At 42.2% G+C, this 24,134-nt stretch overlaps 1 protein-coding gene and 2 non-coding genes across 3 annotated transcripts; all 3 read right to left on the minus strand.

Annotated features, from left to right (window-relative positions):
• Positions 1–794: 794 nt before the first annotated feature.
• LOC119185517 (peptidyl-alpha-hydroxyglycine alpha-amidating lyase 1) lies at positions 795–23,036 on the minus strand. The gene is made up of 8 exons (XM_037434500.2): positions 22,801–23,036; positions 17,372–17,508; positions 16,298–16,411; positions 15,326–15,398; positions 14,106–14,307; positions 11,517–11,708; positions 2,865–2,971; positions 795–1,087 (listed from the first exon to the last, which is right to left on the minus strand). Exons 1-8 carry the CDS (start codon positions 22,879–22,881, stop codon positions 986–988), a joined length of 1,008 nt encoding a protein of 335 aa, XP_037290397.2. The 5' UTR covers positions 22,882–23,036; the 3' UTR covers positions 795–985.
• TRNAT-CGU (transfer RNA threonine (anticodon CGU)) lies at positions 5,915–5,987 on the minus strand. Its single transcript has one exon. It is a non-coding gene; the product is annotated as a tRNA-Thr (tRNA).
• Positions 6,370–6,442, minus strand: TRNAT-CGU (transfer RNA threonine (anticodon CGU)). The gene has a single exon. It is a non-coding gene; the product is annotated as a tRNA-Thr (tRNA).
• Positions 23,037–24,134: the final 1,098 nt, after the last annotated feature.

Raw genomic sequence — 24,134 nt, forward strand, 5'->3', positions numbered from 1 at the left:
TACTTGCCAATATTGATGATAGGTGTTCCACATTTATGTTGTTATATCATAGGCTTCATTACATCCAGGTATATTATATCGAGGTAGAACTGTATACTAAGTATACATACTTAGATGCATTACTGGTATTTGGGGATGGCAAAAGGAAATCTGCGATCACAGTTTGTTCGAACGATACAACCATGCATGAAGCTGTTGCGAGTGTTCACTGGAATATAAGCCTCAAGTTTTGTTTGAAATAAGGCAACTAGCATAACATTTCGTATAGCATAGGCGGTGCTTCACCGCATCTGTTTAGTGCACAGCGGCCCACTGACGGCAGATGTGAGACACTGCTACGAAACCGTGAGCTCGCAGTTGCGTTGTGACACTACAGAATAATGGATCGCTAAACCAGCTAGTAATACAGTAGACTCTCATTAAACAGAACCTGGTGGGAACAGGAAAATATCTTTTGTTTGACAGGAGTTCCGTTTACTGAGAGATGATCAGGGGTGCAAAAGTAAGAACGGAATCAATCTTATCGAAAGCCCTTGTTTCATTAAAACAGCAGTTCCAATTAACAGATCGCCATTTACTGTGAGTCTACTGTGCTCCTTGACCATCTTGAAAACAATGCGAAAGCAACACAGACAGAAGAAGATACGACAGAAGAAGAAAACCATTGCAATCTTTGAGGCGGTGAAGGTGGTTGGAAAGGCTTGTTGTTAATTTTTAGGATTCAGAATAGTGCCTTCCGACACAATGTGCTAAGTGGTCCCATGGGCAACAGGTTGTCGGTATTTAAATGAGCCTAATTTTTTAACAAAATTTATTTGAGTTCAGTGCAGTGCGCACTTTCATCTCTCTTTTTTGTCCGTGTTGTTTTTGCGCTGTTTTCAAGATGTTAAAGTTGTGCGGCTATGGCTCCTTACGTCCAGTCGGAATGGAGATGGCCCCTGGCTGATGTTGAATGACTAACGTGCAGCAGTTGGTCCGTGCGAGTTCAGAGGCGGAACTTGAACACCTTACGCGGGCTGTCCAGATCAGCAACATAAAGTGACTGACCGTCAGGAGAGAGTGTGATGGCATGTGGCTGCACCATTGGCTGCAATGAAAAAGAAAAACGTTATGGATTTGAGGCATGATTCACAATTTTGTTAGCTTGACATGATGGCTTGAGAAGACGCTACAGAGTGAGGCTAGCAATGCATTCGACCAGTTCCAACCTTGTTCAAGTTAACTTTGCAATAGTTTGAAGTTGCCTCAAAGGACAAAGAAAGGCTTGATTGATGACCACCCATTTATGTCATGCAGCCACAAGAAAATCCATGTGAATTGCTCACTTAGTAAATCTTCCTAGTTGGTGAACTATTGCCCTGGTCTGGGGATCGAACCTGAGACCAATGCCTTTCTTGGAGTGTTTTACCAACTGAGCCTGCCTCAAAACCAGCAATTCGCAGTGCGAGGGTGAGTTAGCAACTCAAAGCGTATAGAAATAGGATGCTATATTGATCAACATTCAACATTGTTTATTTGCAGGAGAAAAAAATACAGAATTTTTTCCTGCGGGAGGCAAAGACTAAAGGCTAAAAGCCTGACGAGGTCTCACCCCCTATAACGGGTTTGATAACCAGACCAGGACAAATTTTTCCTTCATTTAGAAGCTTTCCTTAATGAAAAATGCGCATAGACTTTCTTCTAGCTTAATGCTACAAGTGGTGTTTGGTTAGTCCGCAAACATGCATAAGGAAAAAAGAAATAGGTGGCAACGCCACCTTGTGTTTACACATCACTTGCAGTGAAATTGTAGATTTTGAGGGTGTTTCATACATACTTAATTATTTGAATGGAGCTGTCTTAAAATTTCTACGTGTCCCCACAAGAGCAAACACATTCAAAACACAAATTATTAATTAATTTTAAGAAGTTAAAAAATAAAAAAACAAAATATAAGAATAATTCCCAACTCCCTTTAACCCAATGTACTGGCTTGTTGTGCGTGCCCCCCCCCCCCCCCAAAAAAAAAAAAAAAACCTAGCGCTGCCCCTGCACCTTCGTGCTTCATAACTTCTACGTAAGATGAAAAAGTTGTGTCTGAGCAAATGTTATGGCTGATTGAAGCTTGTGACACTTGTGGAGCTTGTGTACAAAGAAAAAATAAAAGCAGTGCTGCACCGTAATGGCAGTGCCACCGAATCAACTTGGCACTACATTATGCGCCCTAGTGACAAACTATCTGTGCTGATGGTTGTTATTATGCTAACCTTCATAGAGTTTCTTGTAAATATACTAGAGAGAACTCTGGCACTAGTGCCTATGAGAGCTGCAATGCATGGTGCTTCAGCGAGCATGGGTGTGATGGGTAGCACAGATATTTACACATAAGTACACACAGTACACATAATATTCGTACTTCCTGCTCTGTTTGGCTTTGCATAGCTTGTAATGAGACGACAGTGCGCAAATGTTTGGCATTTGTGCCTCACCACTTTAATCTTTTAGGCTCACCAATCCAAACTGACTGATTAATATCACAATGATTCGTTCTTTTATTTGAAACAAAACCAAAACACAGCAATAACCAAAGCCACATGTGCATTTGAAGCCTGCAAGCTCGAAGACTAGGCAAACTTGGGTACTACCCTTCCTTCCCATGGTCGCTGAATGATTGCTGTGTCAGAGTCCTTTAATTTTAGGAAACCCTATGGCAACCTAGACGCAATAGGCCATGATAAGGAAGACACAAGATGCCTTCATAAATTATGAATGCTACTTGCAAGTGGTGTCGCACGTGACACGAAGATGACTGCACATTGTGCAAAACGAACAGGCAGTTTCGCGATGACTCGTGAATGACGCCGTACATGCTGAATGCTACTTGCCACAGATTCTGGAGTGAAGCGCTCAGGTGTGGCACTTGGCTCAAGCTCTAGCTGGAATGCCGACGACTGGTTGGGGGCCAAGGACTGTACGCCATACAGGGTGTGCCCTGCGCCAGACGAAGGTGGAGGTTAGAGGGGCAGAGGGGAAAGCATGTTAACGCCAAACAACAGAATGGAACGATACAGATGAAAGAAATAAAAGTTAACAGGTGAAGCGCTGCAACAGATGAAGCACTGTACGTGGAAAGGGCTGTGACAGGTCAAGCAGTGAGACGAAGTGCAACGGCACCTTGCCTCTTCAAGCATCGTTTTGTGGTGTTGAGTTCTACTACATTTAACCAACTCGGCCAAGATTACTCTCTGAAGTTGAAACCAGAGCACAGCAGTGTTCTGTCTGTCACTACCATCTCATTTGACAGCCTCACTGCTTATATGGCAACATATTCAAATAAGGTTGTCAGAAAGTGTGGTCTCTGAATAATTACTGAAATCAAGGCTTCGACAGATGTCCATATGGTCAAGAACAATCATTGAATTCGGGAAGAATCACTGAATCATTGAAGGTTGCGAACAAGACTCCCGTTCTGGGTGCCAAAACGTCTTAATACATCTTTATTTTTCTCTTGAGGTCCGTGCCTTTGTATTTTATTGACTGAATTTTTAATGTAACTTATTTTCTTTTACTATTACTGGCTGACAGCTCGATTAATGCACGAGAGTGGGCAGGCATCATTACCAAGAAGACTGCTGTCACGAATGGTTCCTGCTACCATAGGCAGAGAGTACAGGGGAGGGGCTAATGACTTCTTCGGGCTGCTTTATGGGAAGAAGAGCCACCCTGGTGCTGGCCTGGGATATTTTTTAGAAGCTTTGCTTGGGTTCAAATTCATCGCCAATGGACTGTTGGCCATCTTTGCTTGCAGTTATTGCACAGGGGACTGTTTGTGCTCGTTCCTTTTCTTTTTAGGCTTTTCAAATTTGGTTCATGAGGCAGTGACAGGAAGAGAGTTTGGCGCTGTGGTCTCGAAATGCAGCAATTGCACGGCTCTTGTGCACAACAGGTACAGGATGTGCGTGTATGCATCAAAAAAATGAAAGTTTTTCAATGAAATGTCTATTTCATAGAATTTGTTTATTGTCTTCTTAATACTTTCGATGAGTCTCGCTCTCTCTCTCTCTCTAAACACACACACACACACACACACACACACACACACACACACACACACACACACACACACACACACACACACACACACACACACACACACACACACACACACACACACACACACACACACAAACACACACACACAAATATATATTCAGCAGGAAGTTCAGAGAGTCGGTACGTATAGAAAACACAAGCGAGTACACGTACCTGAGAGCAATACTTTCATGCCTAACGTTTCAGCCGTGACATGGCCTTCGTCAGAGAATGAAGAGTAGACAAGCATATGCGTCATGTATTGCTCTCTCGAATGTGTGTGTTTGTGTGTGTGTGTGTGTGTATATATATATATATATATAAGGGAAAGAAGTGTATACCTAAGGGCTCGTTTTTCCGTGTTTTAACACAATATTAATGAGATATAACAGACAGTAATGCCAAGGAATGTACAGGGGAAGTTATTAAAATCAATGGAATGTAAATAAGAATAAAGAAAAGTGGATGAAAAAATTACCAACTGTGAGCAGGAATCGAACCTACGACCTTCGAATTACGCGTTCGATGCTCTAACCGCTGAGCTATCACAGCGGCCCTCCCTCCATCCACTTTTTTGGGTTTATCTGTGAATTTAGAAGTAGGAGCAACAGTCAGCGCCATCTATAAGCCAAACAACGAGTGTGAAAACACTCTTATGCGCATGTTTGGCGTCACGTAGCACGTGAACTTATTATGAGCGGGCAGCTGATTAATTGTCCCTCTTATACAACCTAAACACACCAAGTCTGCCAGTACGAGACCCTCGTTCAATGAAATAAGGGAAAGAAGTGTATACCTAAGGGCTCGTTTTTCCGTGTTTTAACACAATATTAATGAGATATAACAGACAGTAATGCCAAGGAATGTACAGGGGAAGATATTAAAATCAATGGAATGTAAATAAGAAGAAAGAAAAGTGGATAAAAAATTACCAACTGTGAGCAGGAATCGAACCTACGACCTTCGAATTACGCGTTCGATGCTCTAACCACTGAACTATCACAGCGGCCCTCCCTCCATCCACTTTTCTGGGTTTATCTGTGAATTTAGAAGTAGGAGCGACAGTCAGCGCCATCTATAAGCCAAACAACGAGTGTGAAAACACTCTTATGCGCATGTTTGGCGTCACGTAGCACGTGAACTTATCATGAGCGGGCAGCTGATTAATTGTCCCTCTTATACAACCTAAACACACCAAGTCTGCCAGTACGAGACCCTCGTTCAATGAAATAAGGGAAAGAAGTGTATACCTAAGGGCTCGTTTTTCCGTGTTTTAACACAATATTAATGAGATATAACAGACAGTAATGCCAAGGAATGTACAGGGGAAGTTATTAAAATCAATGGAATGTAAATAAGAAGGAAGAAAAGTGGATGAAAAAATTACCAACTGTGAGCAGGAATCGAACCTACGACCTTCGAATTACGCGTTCGATGCTCTAACCACCGAGCTATCACAGCGGCCCTCCCTCCATCTACTTTTTTGGGTTTATCTGTGAATTTAGAAGTAGGAGCGACAGTCAGCGCCATTTATAAGCCAAACAACGAGTGTGAAAACACTCTTATGCGCATGTTTGGCGTCACGTAGCACGTGAACTTATTATGAGCGGGCAGCTGATTAATTGTCCCTCTTATACAACCTAAACACACCAAGTCTGCCAGTACGAGACCCTCGTTCAATGAAATAAGGGAAAGAAGTGTATACCTAAGGGCTCGTTTTTCCGTGTTTTAACACAATATTAATGAGATATAACAGACAGTAATGCCAAGGAATGTACAGGGGAAGTTATTAAAATCAATGGAATGTAAATAAGAAGAAAGAAAAGTGGATGAAAAAATTACCAACTGTGAGCAGGAATCGAACCTACGACCTTCGAATTACGCGTTCGATGCTCTAACCACTGAGCTATCACAGCGGCCCTCCCTCCATCCACTTTTTTGGGTTTATCTGTGAATTTAGAAGTAGGAGCGACAGTCAGCGCCATCTATAAGCCAAACAACGAGTGTGAAAACACTCTTATGCGCATGTTTGGCGTCACGTAGCACGTGAACTTATCATGAGCGGGCAGCTGATTAATTGTCCCTCTTATACAACCTAAACACACCAAGTCTGCCAGTACGAGACCCTCGTTCAATGAAATAAGGAAAAGAAGTGTATACCTAAGGGCTCGTTTTTCCGTGTTTTAACACAATATTAATGAGATATAACAGACAGTAATGCCAAGGAATGTACAGGGGAAGTTATTAAAATCAATGGAATGTAAATAAGAAGAAAGAAAAGTGGATGAAAAAATTACCAACTGTGAGCAGGAATCGAACCTACGACCTTCGAATTACGCGTTCGATGCTCTAACCACTGAGCTATCACAGCGGCCCTCCCTCCATCCACTTTTTTGGGTTTATCTGTGAATTTAGAAGTAGGAGCGACAGTCAGCGCCATCTATAAGCCAAACAACGAGTGTGAAAACACTCTTATGCGCATGTTTGGCGTCTTCTTTCTCTTATTTATACACTTCTTTCCCTTATTTCATTGAACAAGGGTCTCGTACTGGCAGACTTGGTGTGTTTAGGTTGTATAAGAGGGACAATTAATCAGCTGCCCGCTCATAATAAGTTCACGTGCTACGTGACGCCAAACATGCGCATAAGAGTGTTTTCACACTCGTTGTTTGGCTTATAGATGGCGCTGACTGTCGCTCCTACTTCTAAATTCACAGATAAACCCAAAAAAGTGGATGGAGGGAGGGCCGCTGTGATAGCTCAGCGGTTAGAGCATCGAACGCGTAATTCGAAGGTCGTAGGTTCGATTCCTGCTCACAGTTGGTAATTTTTTCATCCACTTTTCTTTCTTCTTATTTACATTCCATTGATTTTAATAACTTCCCCTGTACATTCCTTGGCATTACTGTCTGTTATATCTCATATATATATATATATATATATATATATATATATATATTGTGGGCATTCAATATACGCATCCTCTTCGCCAGCACATTATCATCATTATCATGTGTGGCTCATGCATCCTCATCATTGTCACGCAGCATCATCATCTTGGCTCATTCATCCTAGCTGTCGGCTGCCGGTTCCTCGGGCCTAATAAAAGGTAATCCAAACCAAGACTTCATTTGTGGTGGAGGTGCTGTTAGGTCCCCCGCCATCCTCTCGACCACTCTACCCCCTGGAGCTACGTTCAGGTCGCCGCTTGGGCCAAGTGTCCAGAAATATGTTGCACCAAGATGAGGCCGGTGCTTCAGCCGTTCCCACTCCACCACCGCATGCCGCGCCTTCTCACGTCATCAACAGCCTCCAGCGTGAGCCCCATCCCTTCGCTGGTATGCGTGGGGAAGATGTGGAGGAATAGCTTGATGATTTCGAACGTATCGGCGCTGCTAACCGGTGGGATAACACCTACAAACTCGCTCACGTGTCATTCTACCTCACGGGTATTCATCACGGGGATGGCTCATTCATCGTAGCTGTCGGCTGCTGGTTCCTCGGGCCTAATAAAAGGTAATCCAAACCAAGAATTCATAATATATAGATAGATAGATAGAGAGAAATATGAAAGAGTATGTCGAGCGCCATGCTTCCCCTCCGGGTACAGTTCAACCCCCCTTATAAGAGGCATGCTCCGGGCAGCAATTCTTGCCTTTCATACCATAAGATGTCTGTAATAAGTAGGGCACATCGCAAGCATTTTCTTATCAAATTGTATTTTATTGTATGCACACTGTTGTCCCTTATATCAGTGTCTCTTATGAAAGGGTTCGACTGTACAAACGCCTATGACTGTTACGACTACTGCTACTATATTAGTACTGTATTTACTCGATTCTACCGCGCCCTAGATTGTAAGGCGCACCCGATTTCCACAGCGAAAAAAAAAAAAACGTAAGACATTGATTGCAACGCGCACCCATTTTTCTCGTTGGCCCGCACGATCACACCACTCGAAAAAACGACTCTTTTCGGGAGCGTCTTCCATTTAAATATGAGGTACGGGCGAAGCTTGTGCCCATCTGACGTGTAACAGAGCATTGCCGTCACTGTAGTTTTACCGTGTCAGCACGCGAACTTGCTTCGCCCCCTTCTTCTCGACGGTTGTGGTGCCAGGCATGTCGAAGTAAAGAGGCGTCTGATCGGCATTCCCGATTTGCCCAAGCAGGTAGCCGTTGTTGCGCCGCAAGTTTAGGACGAACCTCTGAAAACTGTGAAGCTTTTCATCGTACTCATCCACAAAACTTTTCGCATATGCATGTTCCCCTTTTGAGGGAAAAGCCTTTCCTCTTCATAAAGTTAGTTAGCCAGCACCTGCTCGCTTTAAACTGGCTCCGCATTAGACCATTTTCTAAGACTAATTGCATAGCCCGCACTTGGAGCAGTTCTGTCGTCACGGGCCGCTGTGCCGCTCGCTGCTCAAGCACATACTCGCCGAGCAGCTCTTTAATTTGCGAAAACCGACCCTGCTGTGGTCCACTGAAGCCTTTGCGTGAAGCTTTGCTGTCGACAATCTTTTGCTTTTGTTTTTGCCGGTCCCGCACGCACGTTTCGGGAATTCGAAACGACCGCGATGCAGCCCGATTTTCGTTCGTTTCTGCAAACGCGATGACTTTTCTTTTAAAAGCAGCATCGTGGTGCACTCGAGTTTTTGGAGTCAGCCCTTCCATGTCGTTGATGCTAATGCACTACTAGATGACGAACTCCTCAGCACACGTACGAAGTGCCGCACATGGGAAACACATAGGCAGAAATGGCCGATGCGCCATGCCGACGCACGTAGGGGGCGGCCATTTTGGATTTGCCAATGGCAATAGATTGACCGTAATTTTTTTGCTCGTACTCGATTCTAACGCGCATGCGATTTATGAACTCGCTTAACCGGAAAAAAGGTGCGCGTTAGATTCGAGTAATAACGGTATTACTGTCACTATCCCCATTGCAAATGTCTGCCTGACTGGGCTACAATATGCAAGGACCCCAGAGCACTAGAAAGCCATACATAATAGAGTGTCGTTACACCATTAGGATGCCTAATAATAGAACAAAAAAAATTAACGGATCCCACGTACAGTGAGAATCCATAATATGCGAAGCACGAATGAAAAATGTTGATATGTCACTTTAAAATCAGCACAACGTTATGAGGTGGAGGTAAATGATGATGAACATGGCTTCCGTGTCATGATTATCATGTTTGGATGTGTCGTTTACCTTGGTCATCTATTCACTTCACGTGATACCAAATTTATGCATGTGGAGCTAGCGAAACGGCCACGAGCACCCTATGACCGTGGTATGTTGTCATGTTCTTACATGACAGGCGCGTCAGGATTATCATGCTTGCACCAGTCATACATTTTGTCATTTATTGACGTCACGTAACACTAAATTTGGTATATGTGGAGCTAGCAAAACAGCTGCGAGCGCATTATGAAGGGCCAAATGTAGCGTTGACGCGTGCGCACGCTGGGCAGAGCGACGCTACGTTAGCAAAATGCAAGCAACTCTATAGTTTGACACCAGGCACGACCAGCGTCCATTGGCGCGACCCGACGGCAACCGGTGCGAATGCAACATGCTGCATTTCGCGCTGATGCGTTACCCAGACAACACTGCATCTTCCTCTTTTCGTGACGAAGGGATACTGGACGCGCTCAAACGTGCGTGCGTCAAAGCAACGCTGTGCAATGCGCGCTTGCAAGAAGGACAGGACCGGTGCCAGGCGTGGCAATTTCTGCGCGACGCGACCAAATGAACGCTGGCAAGCACGTGCACCACGTGACGTCGAAATGTATTGGCGCCTGGACTGTGGCATGCAGTCATGTTCTTACATGACAAGCATTTCACGATTGTCATGTTTGCACTAGTCACACATCTTCGTCATCAAATTGGCGTCACGTAATACTAAATTTGATATATGTGAAGCTAGCGAAACGGCCGTGAACTCATCATCAGTGTGGCATGTAGTTATGTTGTTACATGACACGGGCGTCGTGATTATCATGTTTGGATGTGTCATTTACCTATGTCGTGTGTTCGCGTAATACCGAGTTTGGCACATGTGAAGCTAGCGAAATGAACACGAGTGCATCCTGAGCATGCCATGTAGTCATGTTGTTACATGACACGTATCTCATGTTTAGCACGATCACCAGTATCATACCTACGTGATCCATTCATGTTTTGTAATACCTAATTTGGTATAAGTGAAACTAGCAAAACGGCTGCCAGCGCATCATGAGCGTGGCATGCAGTCATGTTGTTACATGACACGCATCTCATGATTATCATGTTTGCACCCGTCACATACCTTCGTCATCCATTCACGTACTGTAACACCAAACATGGTAAATGTGATGCTAGCGAAACGGCCGCGAGCGCATCATGAGGAGGCATGTAGTGATGTTGTTACATGGCACGCATGTCATGATTTTCATGTTAGGGTCTGTCGCTTGTGTTCGCCATGCAATCATGCCATACCATACCAGTTTTGCAACATGCCAGGTGAACGAAACCACTGCAAAAGCTGCAGGACCATGAAATATAAATCATGACATACATGTCATCATATTCATGTTATTAGTAGTCAAATATGTTTTTCATAGAGTCATGTTATGCCATACCAATTTTGCTATCGATACCATTATCGAAATGGCCAGGAGAGTTAAAAATTGTAGGCGGCTAGATAGTTAGATAGATACGCTCGAAGTCGCCGAAGTTTGCTAAAGAATGCTTCGCATTTAAAAAAGAATTGTTCTTCTATAAAATTCTTAGATTGGTACCCAGTCACCTTATTCACAAGGGTTGACTTTTCGTTGCTTATCCCACTTGCTCCATAAATCTGCTTTTCCTTGTAGTGCTGCTGTTATTGCTGCACGCTCTCACTGTAAGCGCTACTCCATAGAGATGAACAGTGCAAGCAGCAGGACAAGAAAGAACCGACAGGATGAAAGTTCTTTTATTGCTGTGCCATGAAGCTAACAAAAATAAGTTCTAATCTCTTTTAACAGAAAACAGTTGTAACTACTCCTGGCATAGCTCCTAGTTCTGCTTATGATAAGTATATTAGGGCTTTTTTTTTCTGCCGAGTTTCTTGTAGAACTTTCCAGCCGCTTGTCGCGCTTTTTGGCTTATATGCATTTTCCCAGCAAATAAAGTAATTTTTACTGATCCTCATGTTCTCAATAACACATTTGTCAATGACTGATTAGTGCACTAGTGAAGTCACACATTTGTAGGTAGAATCAACAAGTGACAAGAATCACACACAGGCAAATGTGCATTTATTTTAAAGGAGATTACCTAGGAGACGATGAATGAATGCTTTGTTTGGCAGCTGCACATATTTTTGCTATGCAAAATAATCAGTAAAATAATTAGTAGAAATCCGTAGGTCATGAAAGCTTTGCTTAAAATGAGAGACACTTTTGAGGACATACCTCTAGCAGCGACGCCATACACACGCTGCAGGTGTTCCCCAAAGGCCAGCACAAGGTCGCCCAGGTCACGGCCCGCTCGAGGGCCTCGTGCACCCGCCCAGTAGCAGAGCACCCGGCGCCGCTCACGGTCCGCCACGCACACCACGTTCATGGTGGGCACGTAGGCTAAGCCGTGTGGCACCAGCATGCGCTCTGGCGACATCAGGGGCAAAGAAGACCCCAATGCACTGACGCGAAACACACACTAGCATCACATATGAAAAGGATATATTGAGACACGCATACTAAAGGAAAAAAATTGGCAGATATAGCATACCTAGGGAATCAATGTTATGCGAAACATGGGCATGCAAGCTGACTGTATTGTAGTTTTTTTATTGAGCGAAACGTTGCGAAGTGGGGCTAAAGACATGTAAAATTGTGCACACAGATATACATTAAACAGCTGAAAATGTTTTATATAACCAGTTATTTACAGTTGCATAACGATGCTAACAGTAACATCGATATTAGCCCCAGAACAAGTAAGCTGATATGAAGCACTGGTGCTCGTGAGGATGGTAGCTCTAGACACAGCTACATAAATCAACTTCAGGGGATGGTGCCTAACTACAATTGATGTTAACCCGACGTGATGGCTGCATCAAAGGAGTACATAGGTAATGTTTGTAAAATTGGATAGCCAGTACCGCAACCACAATTCACGTTTCACGAACATTAGGGTCTCTTAGCAAAGTATGTCTGAGACCTGGCATGGCTCTGTGGTAGAATGCTTGATTGTTTAGCAAAATTCTTGGGTTCGATTCCTTCCTACATCCAGACATTTTCTCTTTGCATTCGTCGGGTCAATGCTGACAAAGTCAAATTTTTCTTAAAATTTACGCGTTAAAATTGCCCATGAGTGTTCTTGCCGTTTCTGGGTAGATACAAACTGTCCACCACCTGTGGCACATACCTGCCCGTGGATATGTTCCACACGTCTGGCGGAAAGGTTGTGATGACATGAGCTACAGTATTGAGACATTATTTATATGATGACCACCGAATCATATTTGTCAAACCATGTTACCCCCCTTAACCATACTAATTTTGCTTTAGCCCAAGTTAAGGGGATAATCATGGGAGCACCCAGACATAGGCGGCTAGACAGACGGATAGGCACTCAAAGGGCTCGCAGTACACAGAAAAATGCTTCGAATTTACAACTCGCAGGGTCACAGGGTATGCATTTGTCCAAAACAACACGAAGGCTAAGGCCCCCATCTTTTTAATTTTCAAGTCGAAGTACCAAACCTACCCCACCCCATGATAAGTGGATGGATAACGGAGGCAATGCAAAGAGACAGTGTCACATTGCAGTTCCATCATGTGACATCACAATCTATGATGTCATCATGACATCACAATTTTTGTGTGTGTTCATCGTGACGTGATCATGATGTCTTTTTGCATCACTCCTTTCGATAGTGCCGACACGGGATGTTGATAGTCAGTTTAATTTTTGATAAAGAAACTAAGGCTTTTGCTTTAAAAGAACACTGTACAATGCAGTTGAACCTATCAATAACGAAATCACTGGGGAAGAGATCTTTGCTTGTTATTGTGAGAATTTCGTCACAAAAGTAGAAACATAAGCACAATAATTACTTCACCCAACAAAAATTTATTTTAAGAAGTCACTGATCTTGTGCTGCCTGTTGATTTGAAAATAGTAGAAAGCGAGCTGCACAGGTTGCTGAAATACCCTGCAATGTCTACCCTTTTCTGCGATTCGCAGCTGCAGTGTTGGTATTAGAAGAAGCCGGGTTGCTTCACTCTAGTGGTGCGAAGACTGAGGTACCAGCCGAGCTGGTGGTGTCCCTATCCTTTTCAGCCTCATGTCCATATTCCTTTATAACGCTTTCGTTATTTATTTCCATGCTTCCTTCTTAATCTTCAATTTCCTTCTCTCTACCTTTACATTTCTCATTTGTTCTTTTTACCAATTTTCTGTCTTTGATTCTCTTTTTCTTTCTGCCTTTCATTTTGTCAGTTCATTTGGTACTTTATATGGTGTCCCTTATTCTCTTCTCACCCTCAAATCAGCCCTCTTCTACCTCACTCTCCTTTTCCACCCCCTATGCTATTCTATACTATGCAAGGCTACACTGTGCTCTGGTAGCTGCTTGTGTTCACAAGGTGTGTACCTATATGGGTTCGAATCCCACCCCGCGAACGAAATTTCCCCCTAGAAGCTCTCTCTTTCTCTATCTTTGGTTCTCTCTCACCCCGTACTTGTTGTCTCACTTCTAGAGTTAATGCATCCCGTGCCAGAGAAATCGGTGCTTGTTTTTTGGGAGCGAAGCAGAAGGTGAAAATGAAGATGATGACTAAGTTGAAAAAGAGGAAGTAGAGAGCATGTGCCGATCCTTTGTGATGTTTTTATGGTGAGATCGCACAAACTACCGTGTAAAACAGCTTTGCTGTTAAAACAGCATTGCCTCAAATGATCACAAAACGTTCAGTTATGTTCCGAAAGATCCAGTTTTTACAATACTTATACCTTATAAAGATAGGGAGTCAAGTTCAAGTACAAGAGTGTGAGGCTACCTTGGAGCCCTATGTCGGCCAGGTGGTTTCCATCTCGGTTGAATACGGCAATGCGGTGGTTGCAGTAGCCGTCGCTGACAAAGATACGTCCAGACGGGCCCAATGCAACGCCTGTCGGCTTGCAGAAGTGGTTTCGACCGCTGCCCGGTTCAAAAGCATGACCCAATGCCAGTGGAGGTCCTGAAGAACCGAACCTGAAAACCTGTGCATTCAAAATGAAAGCGTTTCATTCAAGGCAGGGCTCCTTGTCTTACTGAAGATAATGTTTCAAGACAGTCGTTGTGCATACCAGAACACCACTAAATGTATATTACTAGAAGCTTGTCATAATTGTAAAGCTAGCTTTTCTGCAATGCAGTTAGCCCATCTAATGGCAGCTAGTCACTTCCTCAAAAAGCATCTTCAAGTGCACTTTTCCAGCACTATGAAGCGCAAAATGTATACTCCTAATATAAACACCCACAGTAGACAAGCCCCAGCATGTAGCTAGGATCGTGCCTCAACTTGAAGCACGACAGGCACCACCAACAGATGGGCAAACATGCACTGCAGGAAAGCGCACATCTGGATTATGTAAATGGTCTATTACCCGCACTAACTTAATGCAAAATTTTCATATTAGCTGGTACTTGTGAACTGTGTGCTCATGGCTTAAAAGAGAATTGGTGATGCTGTCATTGACCAAGTCGAAGTGAAAAACCTAGGCCAGGCAGTGTCACTGAGCACCGCTCGCCACTGGCAGTCAAATGCACCGTGTACTTGCAATCACAAGAGCTTTCATCTTTTTCAATTTAGGACACGATTTGTTTCGTCAGTAATAGTTTTGGGCATCGATTCCTTCACTAGTTTGACTTCAAAACTTGTTGAGCTGCTTTGTTCATATACTGCAAAACAGTGTTGCCCATTCCTGTCTTTCGTTCCTTTCACCCTGCATTTCATTGTTACCATTTTGCATAATTTGACCTTTCAGAGATGATGTGCACAACCTGCCTCCTGGCAGAGTAACTACCCCGTAAAGGCAGTGGTGTGGCAGTCCATTTGGGGATTGAAACGAATTTTGCATCGCTCGTGAAGCCTTCCCTTCAAAAAAAAAAATGCACAGATTTTTTTTTGTGTGTGTGCAAGCTAGTTCACGCCAACTTTTCCGTTTGCACAAGTATTCGACAGCTTTCCAGGTTTCTGCGGAACCGGACTAGGGGTGCTCAAATGGTTACGCTCACCTGATGTAATGCCACATCCGTCGTCCACACGTGGTCATCGGCATCAACGTGAATGCTGTGCGGCATGTAGAACCTGCGTGCATCATTAAACAAATGGCATTTTCAAAAGTGGTGTGTAAACGGAACCTACGATATTGAGTACCAGCAGTGCAGTACTAGTTAAGTGACATGGACGATCACAGGTTGCGCTCAAGTGCAGTCGGCTTACAATTAAATAGAAAAAGAAATAACCGATCCCATGGCCCGTTGTGCATAATAAAAGTGAAATACAACATGCAATTGGTTTGGTTTCTATGCACAGAATAATAATTAGTAAATGCTTTAGCACCTACACTGGCAACAGTGTGCTAAAGCACACCATTACAAATTCAGATGAATCTAGATGCGAGACAACTCACTATAGCGCTGTTTCAGAACTTTTCACACTATACTTGACTAGCATGAATGATTAATTAATCTATTCAGAAGCGGCTATATAGCATTCAAGAGTATTAAACATACAAAAAACAAAAGATATAAAAAAATAATCACTAACTACCAAATTTATATTGGCAATTCTAGGCGGGAGCATCCCTACCACAATCCTTAGCAGCACATAAAGAATGCATCAGTGGTGCAGTGCAGACAATTGACAGGACTACACGAGAAAGTGTATAGAACAAGCTCTATTATAGTATGGACGTGTGTTGTGTTATGAAAAGGGCATACCTATATATTGAACATTTGTAGAGGGTGTGAAAACTTCGCTGGTCACGGGAGAGGCCTTTGCCCTGCAGTGGGCCTAGTCAGGCTGATGATGACAGCGATAAACTTGGTGAGTTCAGGATTCCCTTCATACATCTTCCAAGTGTGCATGTGTAATGCTTTCAAAGATATAGCCTTCTCAAAATGAATTAACAATTCATGCTAGCTCCAACTTTGAGCCCACAGTGCCCAAAGGGAACAAAAATAGCGGCAGAGTGAAGTGCTCACATGTTCTGGCCCCAGTGATGAATCAGGGCACCGGACTGTGGGTCCACCACACAAATGGTTGGTTCCTTGATGACTGCGTTCTGGTGTCGATAAACATGGCCAGCTGTGAATGACCTGGGTGCGTGCATGATAGGTAGATAAAGAACAAACAGCTTTTGTAGATGATTGTAGCAAAACTCCAGGTGATTCCAATGTTGTTAAATAGTGCCGTGCCAAGAGCTCACATAATGATGATTACATCAATGCCAATGAGATCAGTGTAACACATATTACTTCCTCGCTTGAGTGTTCCCTGGCCTGGAGTATACCAAACTAAGTACCATTTCCCCATCTGTCGTGCAACAGTGACCTAGTTTTCGGTTAACTTCCAGCTGGGACAGTCTTAAGTTATTAACGCTCCAACAACTGCACAAGAAATAACTGAAATAGAAAAGTTCCATTTTCACAATTCTTGGTTCGAGAGAACATTCAGATTATATGTACATATATATATATATATATATATATATATATATATATATATATATATATATATATATATATATATATATATATATATATATATATATTACTGATAAAGTGCAATAAGGCAGGCTCAACTATGCTCAACGAAATGTGAAAAACACAAAACAGAGCTAAGACAAAACAAAAAGTAGAGCTGACCTGTGGGAAAAGAGATGTTGTTACTGTATTATTAGTGGCTAAATTATCATATTAGTTGCATAAAAATTGCTCTTACTTTTCTGTATCAATTCTTCATTGTGCCATTACTCTCTGGTTGGCATCACATCAAAAGGGTATGGGACTGAGCTTAATGCCAAATAGAGCAAATAAACACAATGTTTTGCAGTTACAAAGTATAACTTTTGCTTGCGTATATATGGTGTGCATCACTCCCACCCATGTATATCACTATGAGAAAATTGATAGCATTTTAAAATAAACAAACACACCACAAGAGCACCTAAGTTTTATTTATTTATTTACTTGACCATACTGCCAACTCCTGGTTTTCCAATAACTGTCAACGCTACTGCATTGAAAACAAGTCATGGTTTTGGTGGCCGAGCTCACGTTTCGTCCCAGACGACTGGGCCCCGGTGAAAGACGTACAGCTGGCCCCGGCTGTTGACAGCAACGCCGGCCACTTGGCCCAGCATGCTCTTGTTGGCAATCTCCCATCTCGTATCCTCCCATGGCAACAGGTTTTGCTGCAATAATAATAATAATTATTGAGGGTTTAACGTCCCAAAACCACCATATCATTATGAGAGGTGCTGTAGTAAAGGGCTTTGGAAATTTCGACCATCTAGGGTTCTTTAACGTGCACCCAAACCTAAGCACACAGGCCTACAGTATTTTCACCTCCATCGAAAATGTGGCTGCCACGGCCGAGATTCGATCCCACGACTTGCGAGTCAGCATTTGAGTACCTTAGCCACTAGATGACTGTAACAGGCAGGTTGTGGTGCAACAGTTTTCAACAATGAAAAAGGCACCACTCGTAACATGTTTCTGCAGTAAACACTACGATATTGGATGAACTAGGCTCATAAAAAGCGAGTTCTAAGCGAATAGTGATTTTGGTCGAATAATTTTGAATCGTATTCGAGTATTATATATCACATATCATGAAGATTGGCATATTTGTCATGACCCAACTAATCTGCAAAATATTTTCAAAACAAGGAAAACAAGGCTTGTGCAAATGCTACTTTTTTTGGTTCAAAGGAAGTAAAAACAACTTTGAATAGTAGCAAGATTTAATTCCGATAGAAGTAAGTGATAACTTGAAAAAATAATACTTTTTAATATTTACTACACCTAAAGCATATAAGCCGATAAAACAAGCTTTAAAACTTAACATATGATGAATCGATGTGGGGGTAATATATTCGTTTAACATTAAAGTGGGGCTTAGTGACAGTGCAGATTTCCCCGAATTAAGTGTTTTCATGGCTTATCACATCTTTACTGCAGCAAAACCGCCTTTATGAAAAGTTATTTAGATAGGTGCTTTTGTAGCTTTGCATTTGTTTACTGCAGTAAAAACACCTTTACGGTGGGTTACATGACTACCAATTACACCTGCAACATAATGCATGCAGCTATTTATTCGAAATTTTCAATCAAAGCGAATTGGAATACAGCAATATTTGAAACATTCGAATGTTCGCACAAGCCTAGGATGGACCTATCCTACTGCAGAAGTACTGAACTCTTTGAGGCACTTTGTGGACACCTGAATGAGGAAGATGCGGTAAGCGTTGGAAGAATTAAACCTCCTGCTTAATAATGTCTCTTCATTAAACCTGATTTTGTAGTGTACGGTTGCAAATGATCACTTTGTTGCAGGCACTACCATGTACAACGAGTTGTACGACAGGCCTCTTTAGCAAGCCCACTTCAAAAGCAAAATTTTTCTTTGCTTGAAATGAATACAACTGAAAATAAAATGTTATCGTATTTGGAGACTGAGATGTGATTCTATTGATGCATGAGTAGGACATGAATTATTTCAGGATAAATAGGTTTAGTGTAATTTCATAAATCTACTATAAACAACATGAATGAATAAACCTATTGTGATATCATTTTTATTGAAACAGACAATCAATTACTTTGCAATAATGTTCCAAAAACTTGAGTTTTTTACAGTTCTTCTTAAGTTGTGCCTGCAAGGAATAAAAAAAACAGAAAAAAGGGTCTTAATGATTACAAATTCAAACCAAAATATGACTAGGGCAGGAGAAAGTTGATTGTACAAAGATGAGGTGTTCTGGATACTACATTATCACCGAAAGGGCTGATATGATGAGTAATGACAATTACAGGACAAAGAAGAATAGAATATATGGCGAGTACAACAAATGAATTACTCCTAATCATTTTACGAATAATCATTCAATTCAATTTTATTTCACATCATGGATGAGGGCAGGTTCGGGAGAAAAGTGGCATTTGCCACTTGAGGAGGACCTGAATCTCCCTAATACATGGCAAGCAATGAAGACATAGATTGTGAGTAAAGAAACGAAGAGCATGAAAAAAAAAAGAGCACGGTACAAGTGGAGATATGTAGGTACACATACTACACACAAATGACAAATATACATGAACAGTTTCTAGCTATGTATATTTCATAAAACTATGCAAAATATAACATAACACAAGTATTTTATATACACGAACAACAATTTTCTGCATACATAAAAAACAGTATAAAAATTGAACAAACCTCATTCTCTTGACTGTCACAATAAAATTGTTTCTATTGTGACATGTACACTGCATTTTTCAATGATTATTTTTTGAAGTAGTTTATTAAGTAACTGTGGATTATTGAAGCACAGCATCCGTCGCCCAAAACTTGTTCAACACAACGAAATGTTCCAGTGTTGTAGATGACGAGTAGGGTAAGGAGTAGTGTATGTTTCCAGTACAAAGATGTTTAAGAAGGCACGGTTGTTTTGAAAAACAGATTGCTTGTATCTGTTTGCTGGCGAACAGTCATAACGTGTGTGAATTTGGACAATATTAAAGCGCTTGAAAAGCTCATCAGCGTGTGCATAGTAGTCGATGTATGCTATATAATAGCTTTCTTTTGTAGCTTGTATATTTTATTTGTGTTTGTTGCTGTTGAACTTGCCCATACCAAAAGAGAATAATTTACATGTAACAAAAACAGGCTGTTATAAAGTGCTAACTCCACCGAAACCGGGAAAAAAAATTACGCATTCTGGCAAGTGTACCGACACTTTTGGACAGATTAGCAATCAGATTGTTAATATGAGGATCCCATGACTTTGTGCAATTGAAAAATACTTCTAAAGTTGTAATGGTCTCCACAGCTTTAATAGCTGTTGTACCTATTTGTAGTCTGTTGTCCGAAGAATTGTTCCGCTCATAAGTAGTGAATTTTGCCCACTCCATGCGTAAGCTTTTTAATGTATCATTTATAAGTGACGTCATCCCGTTCATATCATTACCTGTGAAAAAAAGGCTTGTGTCATCCACATACATTATGTATTGAGGTTTATCACTGATTTTCACAATGTCATTGACATAAATGTTAAAAGCAGCGGCCCCAAAACGCTACCTTGCAGAACCCCTGTGGTGATAGCCTGTAGAGAAGATAACAAATCATTAATTTTTACATGTTGCAAACAATATGTTGCAATCACTTGTACATCTTTCTCATCTGTATATATCATTGTCGGTGCAATGCAGCCCAATCTCAACAAGAATAAAACAAAACTTCGTAAGTGGTGGAGCTGCATGGTATCACATGAGGCACAACATATGTTTACAAATGTGCAAGAGGATTTGAGTGCTGAGGACTACATGATGATAACAAAAAAAGAACACATACTGATGAAGGCAATTAGAAAGCTGGCAGACGGTAACATAGATATGAATTAATAAATAACTAAGCAGGAGAAAACACCTTATCAATATTATTCAGAAGAGTGACTTAATGGTCTTATTCAAACTTTTCAGTAAGTGGCTTTCTTGAGACGCTTGTGTTGCATAAGATGGGGCACATGATTGGGAAATATTTTTGAACCTCATCCATAAGCGGATCTGCAATTTTTAAATTTTTTACATTAAACATGTATACATCACTATAACAAATAGTTGTTCCACTAGATTGAAAGATGCACAATTTTTGTGGACTTTTTGTTTCCTATAGAAGGAAATGATAATATAAGCTTCCAAGATTTCAGAGAGAGCCACAAGCTCGGGTAAATGAAGAACCAGAAGCCAATATATAATGGATGTCGTGATGCTAAAATGATATCGCTAAATGTGTGCATGATTAATCATATCCTGTAAGAATTGACATGAAGTGTCGTAGAAACAAAGGTAACAGCGCTTCCCTTTGTAATGAAGAAAAAGGTTCACATATTACATAGTATGTACGTACCAGCCTGTTATAATTACGATACTATACATATATATTATACATGTGCCATATTTTGTTTATATGGAATTCTTCATAAACTGCCACACAGCAGAAAGCAATGGGTGCATTGCTAGTGTACTCAAAGTCAAGAGGTATCTGCTGTGGGTTTGCAGACTTAATGTACACCTTTAGGAGAACTTGCAATGGGTGCTCTGTTTCCCCTTGCTTTCTGTGTGTCCCTTTCCACAAGTACAGGGTAGTAAAGTGCACAACATGTGTCTCGATGATATACCCCTATATTTTTGTGCTCCCCTCTCCCTCTGCCAGAACAATTGACATATCTCAATCTATTATTCAGCTCTACTACACTTATTCCTGACTCTTTAGATGCAAGAAGAGTGGCGAAACGATATTTTCAGTGGATATACGATTCATCGGTACAAGAAGGGTCTATGCCTGTAGCTGCAATAAAAAAAAAAACAAGCTTCATTTTTATGGTGATTAGTGTACAAATATTGCTTGAACGATATCAACATACGCAAATTTTGTATACACTCTACATGTAACTGAGTAGCACACCAAACAAACAGTTTAAGTTCCTTAAGTTCCTTGACATCTATTTATTTCAAACAATGTAAATATGTGACAGTGATCCCGCTGCTACAACGGCGCTTATGTTTCTGGGCCAATAGCCACATGACAGTTGTAAATATGTGTAACAGTAACATAGTCGGCTGCTTATTCCACATCACACAGAAGCCTTGCAGTGAAGTATAAGCAAAACGCAAATTTCATTGTTATTGGAGAGACCTGCCTAAGAAAACACAGCCAGCACCATGAAATGAAATCAACAGCTGTCATCTCTCGGCTGCCATAACATGGCTCTAACTTAGTTGTCGTATGAACCCTGTACCTATAGATCACCATGGCTGATGCCCGGCTCACGCGCAAGTGGGGTCGATCCATATGTTAAGGCTTCATCTTCGCGCAAACAATCGGTAGAAGTTGGTTTACTCAGAAATAAACAAGTCATGTTACTTTTGTTTGCCCTCCAACATACGGATTAAAGGCAGCATTTAAATGACGCATCTAAGCAATATATACCTGCAGCACGCGCGCGCGATGGGGCGCAGCTGCCTCCATGGATCTGATAAACCACACAAATGTGGCCGACATCAAGCAGCCAAGTACAAATAAATAATGATTCTGAGCTGCGTCGACGTCACTGTAATGAGTAAACCACGTTCTCAACATGACCCGCTTGTCTTGCGTTCGCTATCACGAGGATCCACGAAATGAAAATTCTCAAGTTTCGAATCGAATTCCGAAATAAGGATCGATGGATATATCTGATGTCCGTACTTGCCATTCAGCTGGCTTTGTGGTGCAAGGCTCTGTAAAGAATGCGTTAGACCACACGAGTCACTGTTTCGGGATGTTGGGACCGAGAAGGCGCGCGGAATGCGATATATGGAACACGAGCTCAAAAGTAGGAGGAAGCACACAAGACGAGCACTGAAAAACAACATTTCTGCGAAGAACCTTTTTGTAACTGTACTCATACGCATTTATATATACTACGCGCTCTACAGCTCACCTGTCTGTGAGAGGGGGGAACGCGCCAGCCGGCGGCACCAGCGATCAACAGGCAAGCGACGGCTGTCAACGAGTACGCCATGTCGACGGCTCTGACGGCCAACTGCCTCCACTGAAATCGGTCACGGGCTTGTCAAAGACATTCTCGTGCCACTTTAATGAGTGCGAACTCGCGCGACAGATGCTTGACAGCCACAGCCGCTGCTGATGAATGGCGTTTATTGCGGATGAACGTCACGTGACAACGCTAAACGACGACGTCACACAACACTTACCACTAAACAACGACGTCAATTTAGCGCGCTCTGATGCTCTCTCTTCTCAAGGTATAGTAGGCAAGCTTGAGTGAATGCGTCACGGTTGGTGGCCTTGTGCATTCGCCCGTCACTCTGGAGAGCGTGGCGCTGCAATCGGCATAAAATCGGGATGCAGGGGCTCCGGTCGTACATCTGATGTGTAATAGTTCCCGTTAAAGACGAAGTAAGTGCTACTCAGACATAAATGCAGAAAATGTCAGAGCTTCATCTTTCAAAGGAGTTCTTGAAGGAAGGGACGTATCTTTCTGGAGCACTTGCCTGTAACATCCCACGGCAAAGTCTACAAGTACTGACGTGCACATTGATTCACGTCAAATGAAACCAACCGGTCTTCCTCGTCCAATGAAATCTCTTGCTGAATTTCAGCAAAATGTTCCGAATTCCCGAATATACTAGGAAGTATGTTTGACGATAAGGTACCAACGTTACACCCGATGCAGAGAGTTTCAGAGCTTGTGAAGCGGGTATCGCGTAAAGTCAACAATTAGCCGTAAGTGTGTGTTGGGCTTGTGTACCTTTAGGGAGAGCCGTTTGTTGCACCAGAGATGAAAATATACAGCATCTTTCCGGGAGGAACAAACTTGAAACTTTAGTAAGCACCTTTTCAAGCTCGGACTGTGCCTAATTCTTTGTCGGGTGACTCGGGTCCTCGTTCAACTTGGTGTGGGTAGTCACATATTAAAGCAGAGTTGACATTTTTTTTTTGTTTGTAGTCATCCTTGTCCAGTACAACCGTAGTGTTTCCTTTATCCGCAGGCAGGATAACAATATTTTCGTTTCATTGTAGACGTTTCAATACAAGTTTTTCGTGCTGCGCATTGTTCGCAATTTTCACTCGCTAAAATTTCGACAGCGGGCCAATCGCCCAAGTCCTCGCTTCATCGTGAAGGTAGGGCTCGAGTTGGAGGATAGCTTGCTCCACAGCGCAAGTCATCTTTTTCGTGTTCGGAACAACGCCCAGGTTGAAGTCCAAGCCCCGATACAGGATGGACAGTTCCACCGGCTCCATGTTGTACGA

This window comes from Rhipicephalus microplus, unplaced genomic scaffold, assembly GCF_043290135.1.
Source record: "Rhipicephalus microplus isolate Deutch F79 unplaced genomic scaffold, USDA_Rmic scaffold_20, whole genome shotgun sequence".
Taxonomy (NCBI): Eukaryota; Metazoa; Arthropoda; class Arachnida; order Ixodida; family Ixodidae; genus Rhipicephalus; species Rhipicephalus microplus.

Bases quoted from the DNA above. Each gene is read 5' to 3' on its own strand.
- LOC119185517 (XM_037434500.2), bottom strand. From the start codon at position 22,881: ATGGCGTACTCGTTGACAGCCGTCGCTTGCCTGTTGATCGCTGGTGCC. The intron at 15,399-16,297 runs GTGAGCACTTCA...TGATGCACGCAG, and splicing joins CATCACTGGGGCCAGAACAT to GTTCTACATGCCGCACAGCA. The intron at 14,308-15,325 runs GTGAGCGTAACC...TTGAATGCACAG, and splicing joins CGGATGTGGCATTACATCAG to GTTTTCAGGTTCGGTTCTTC.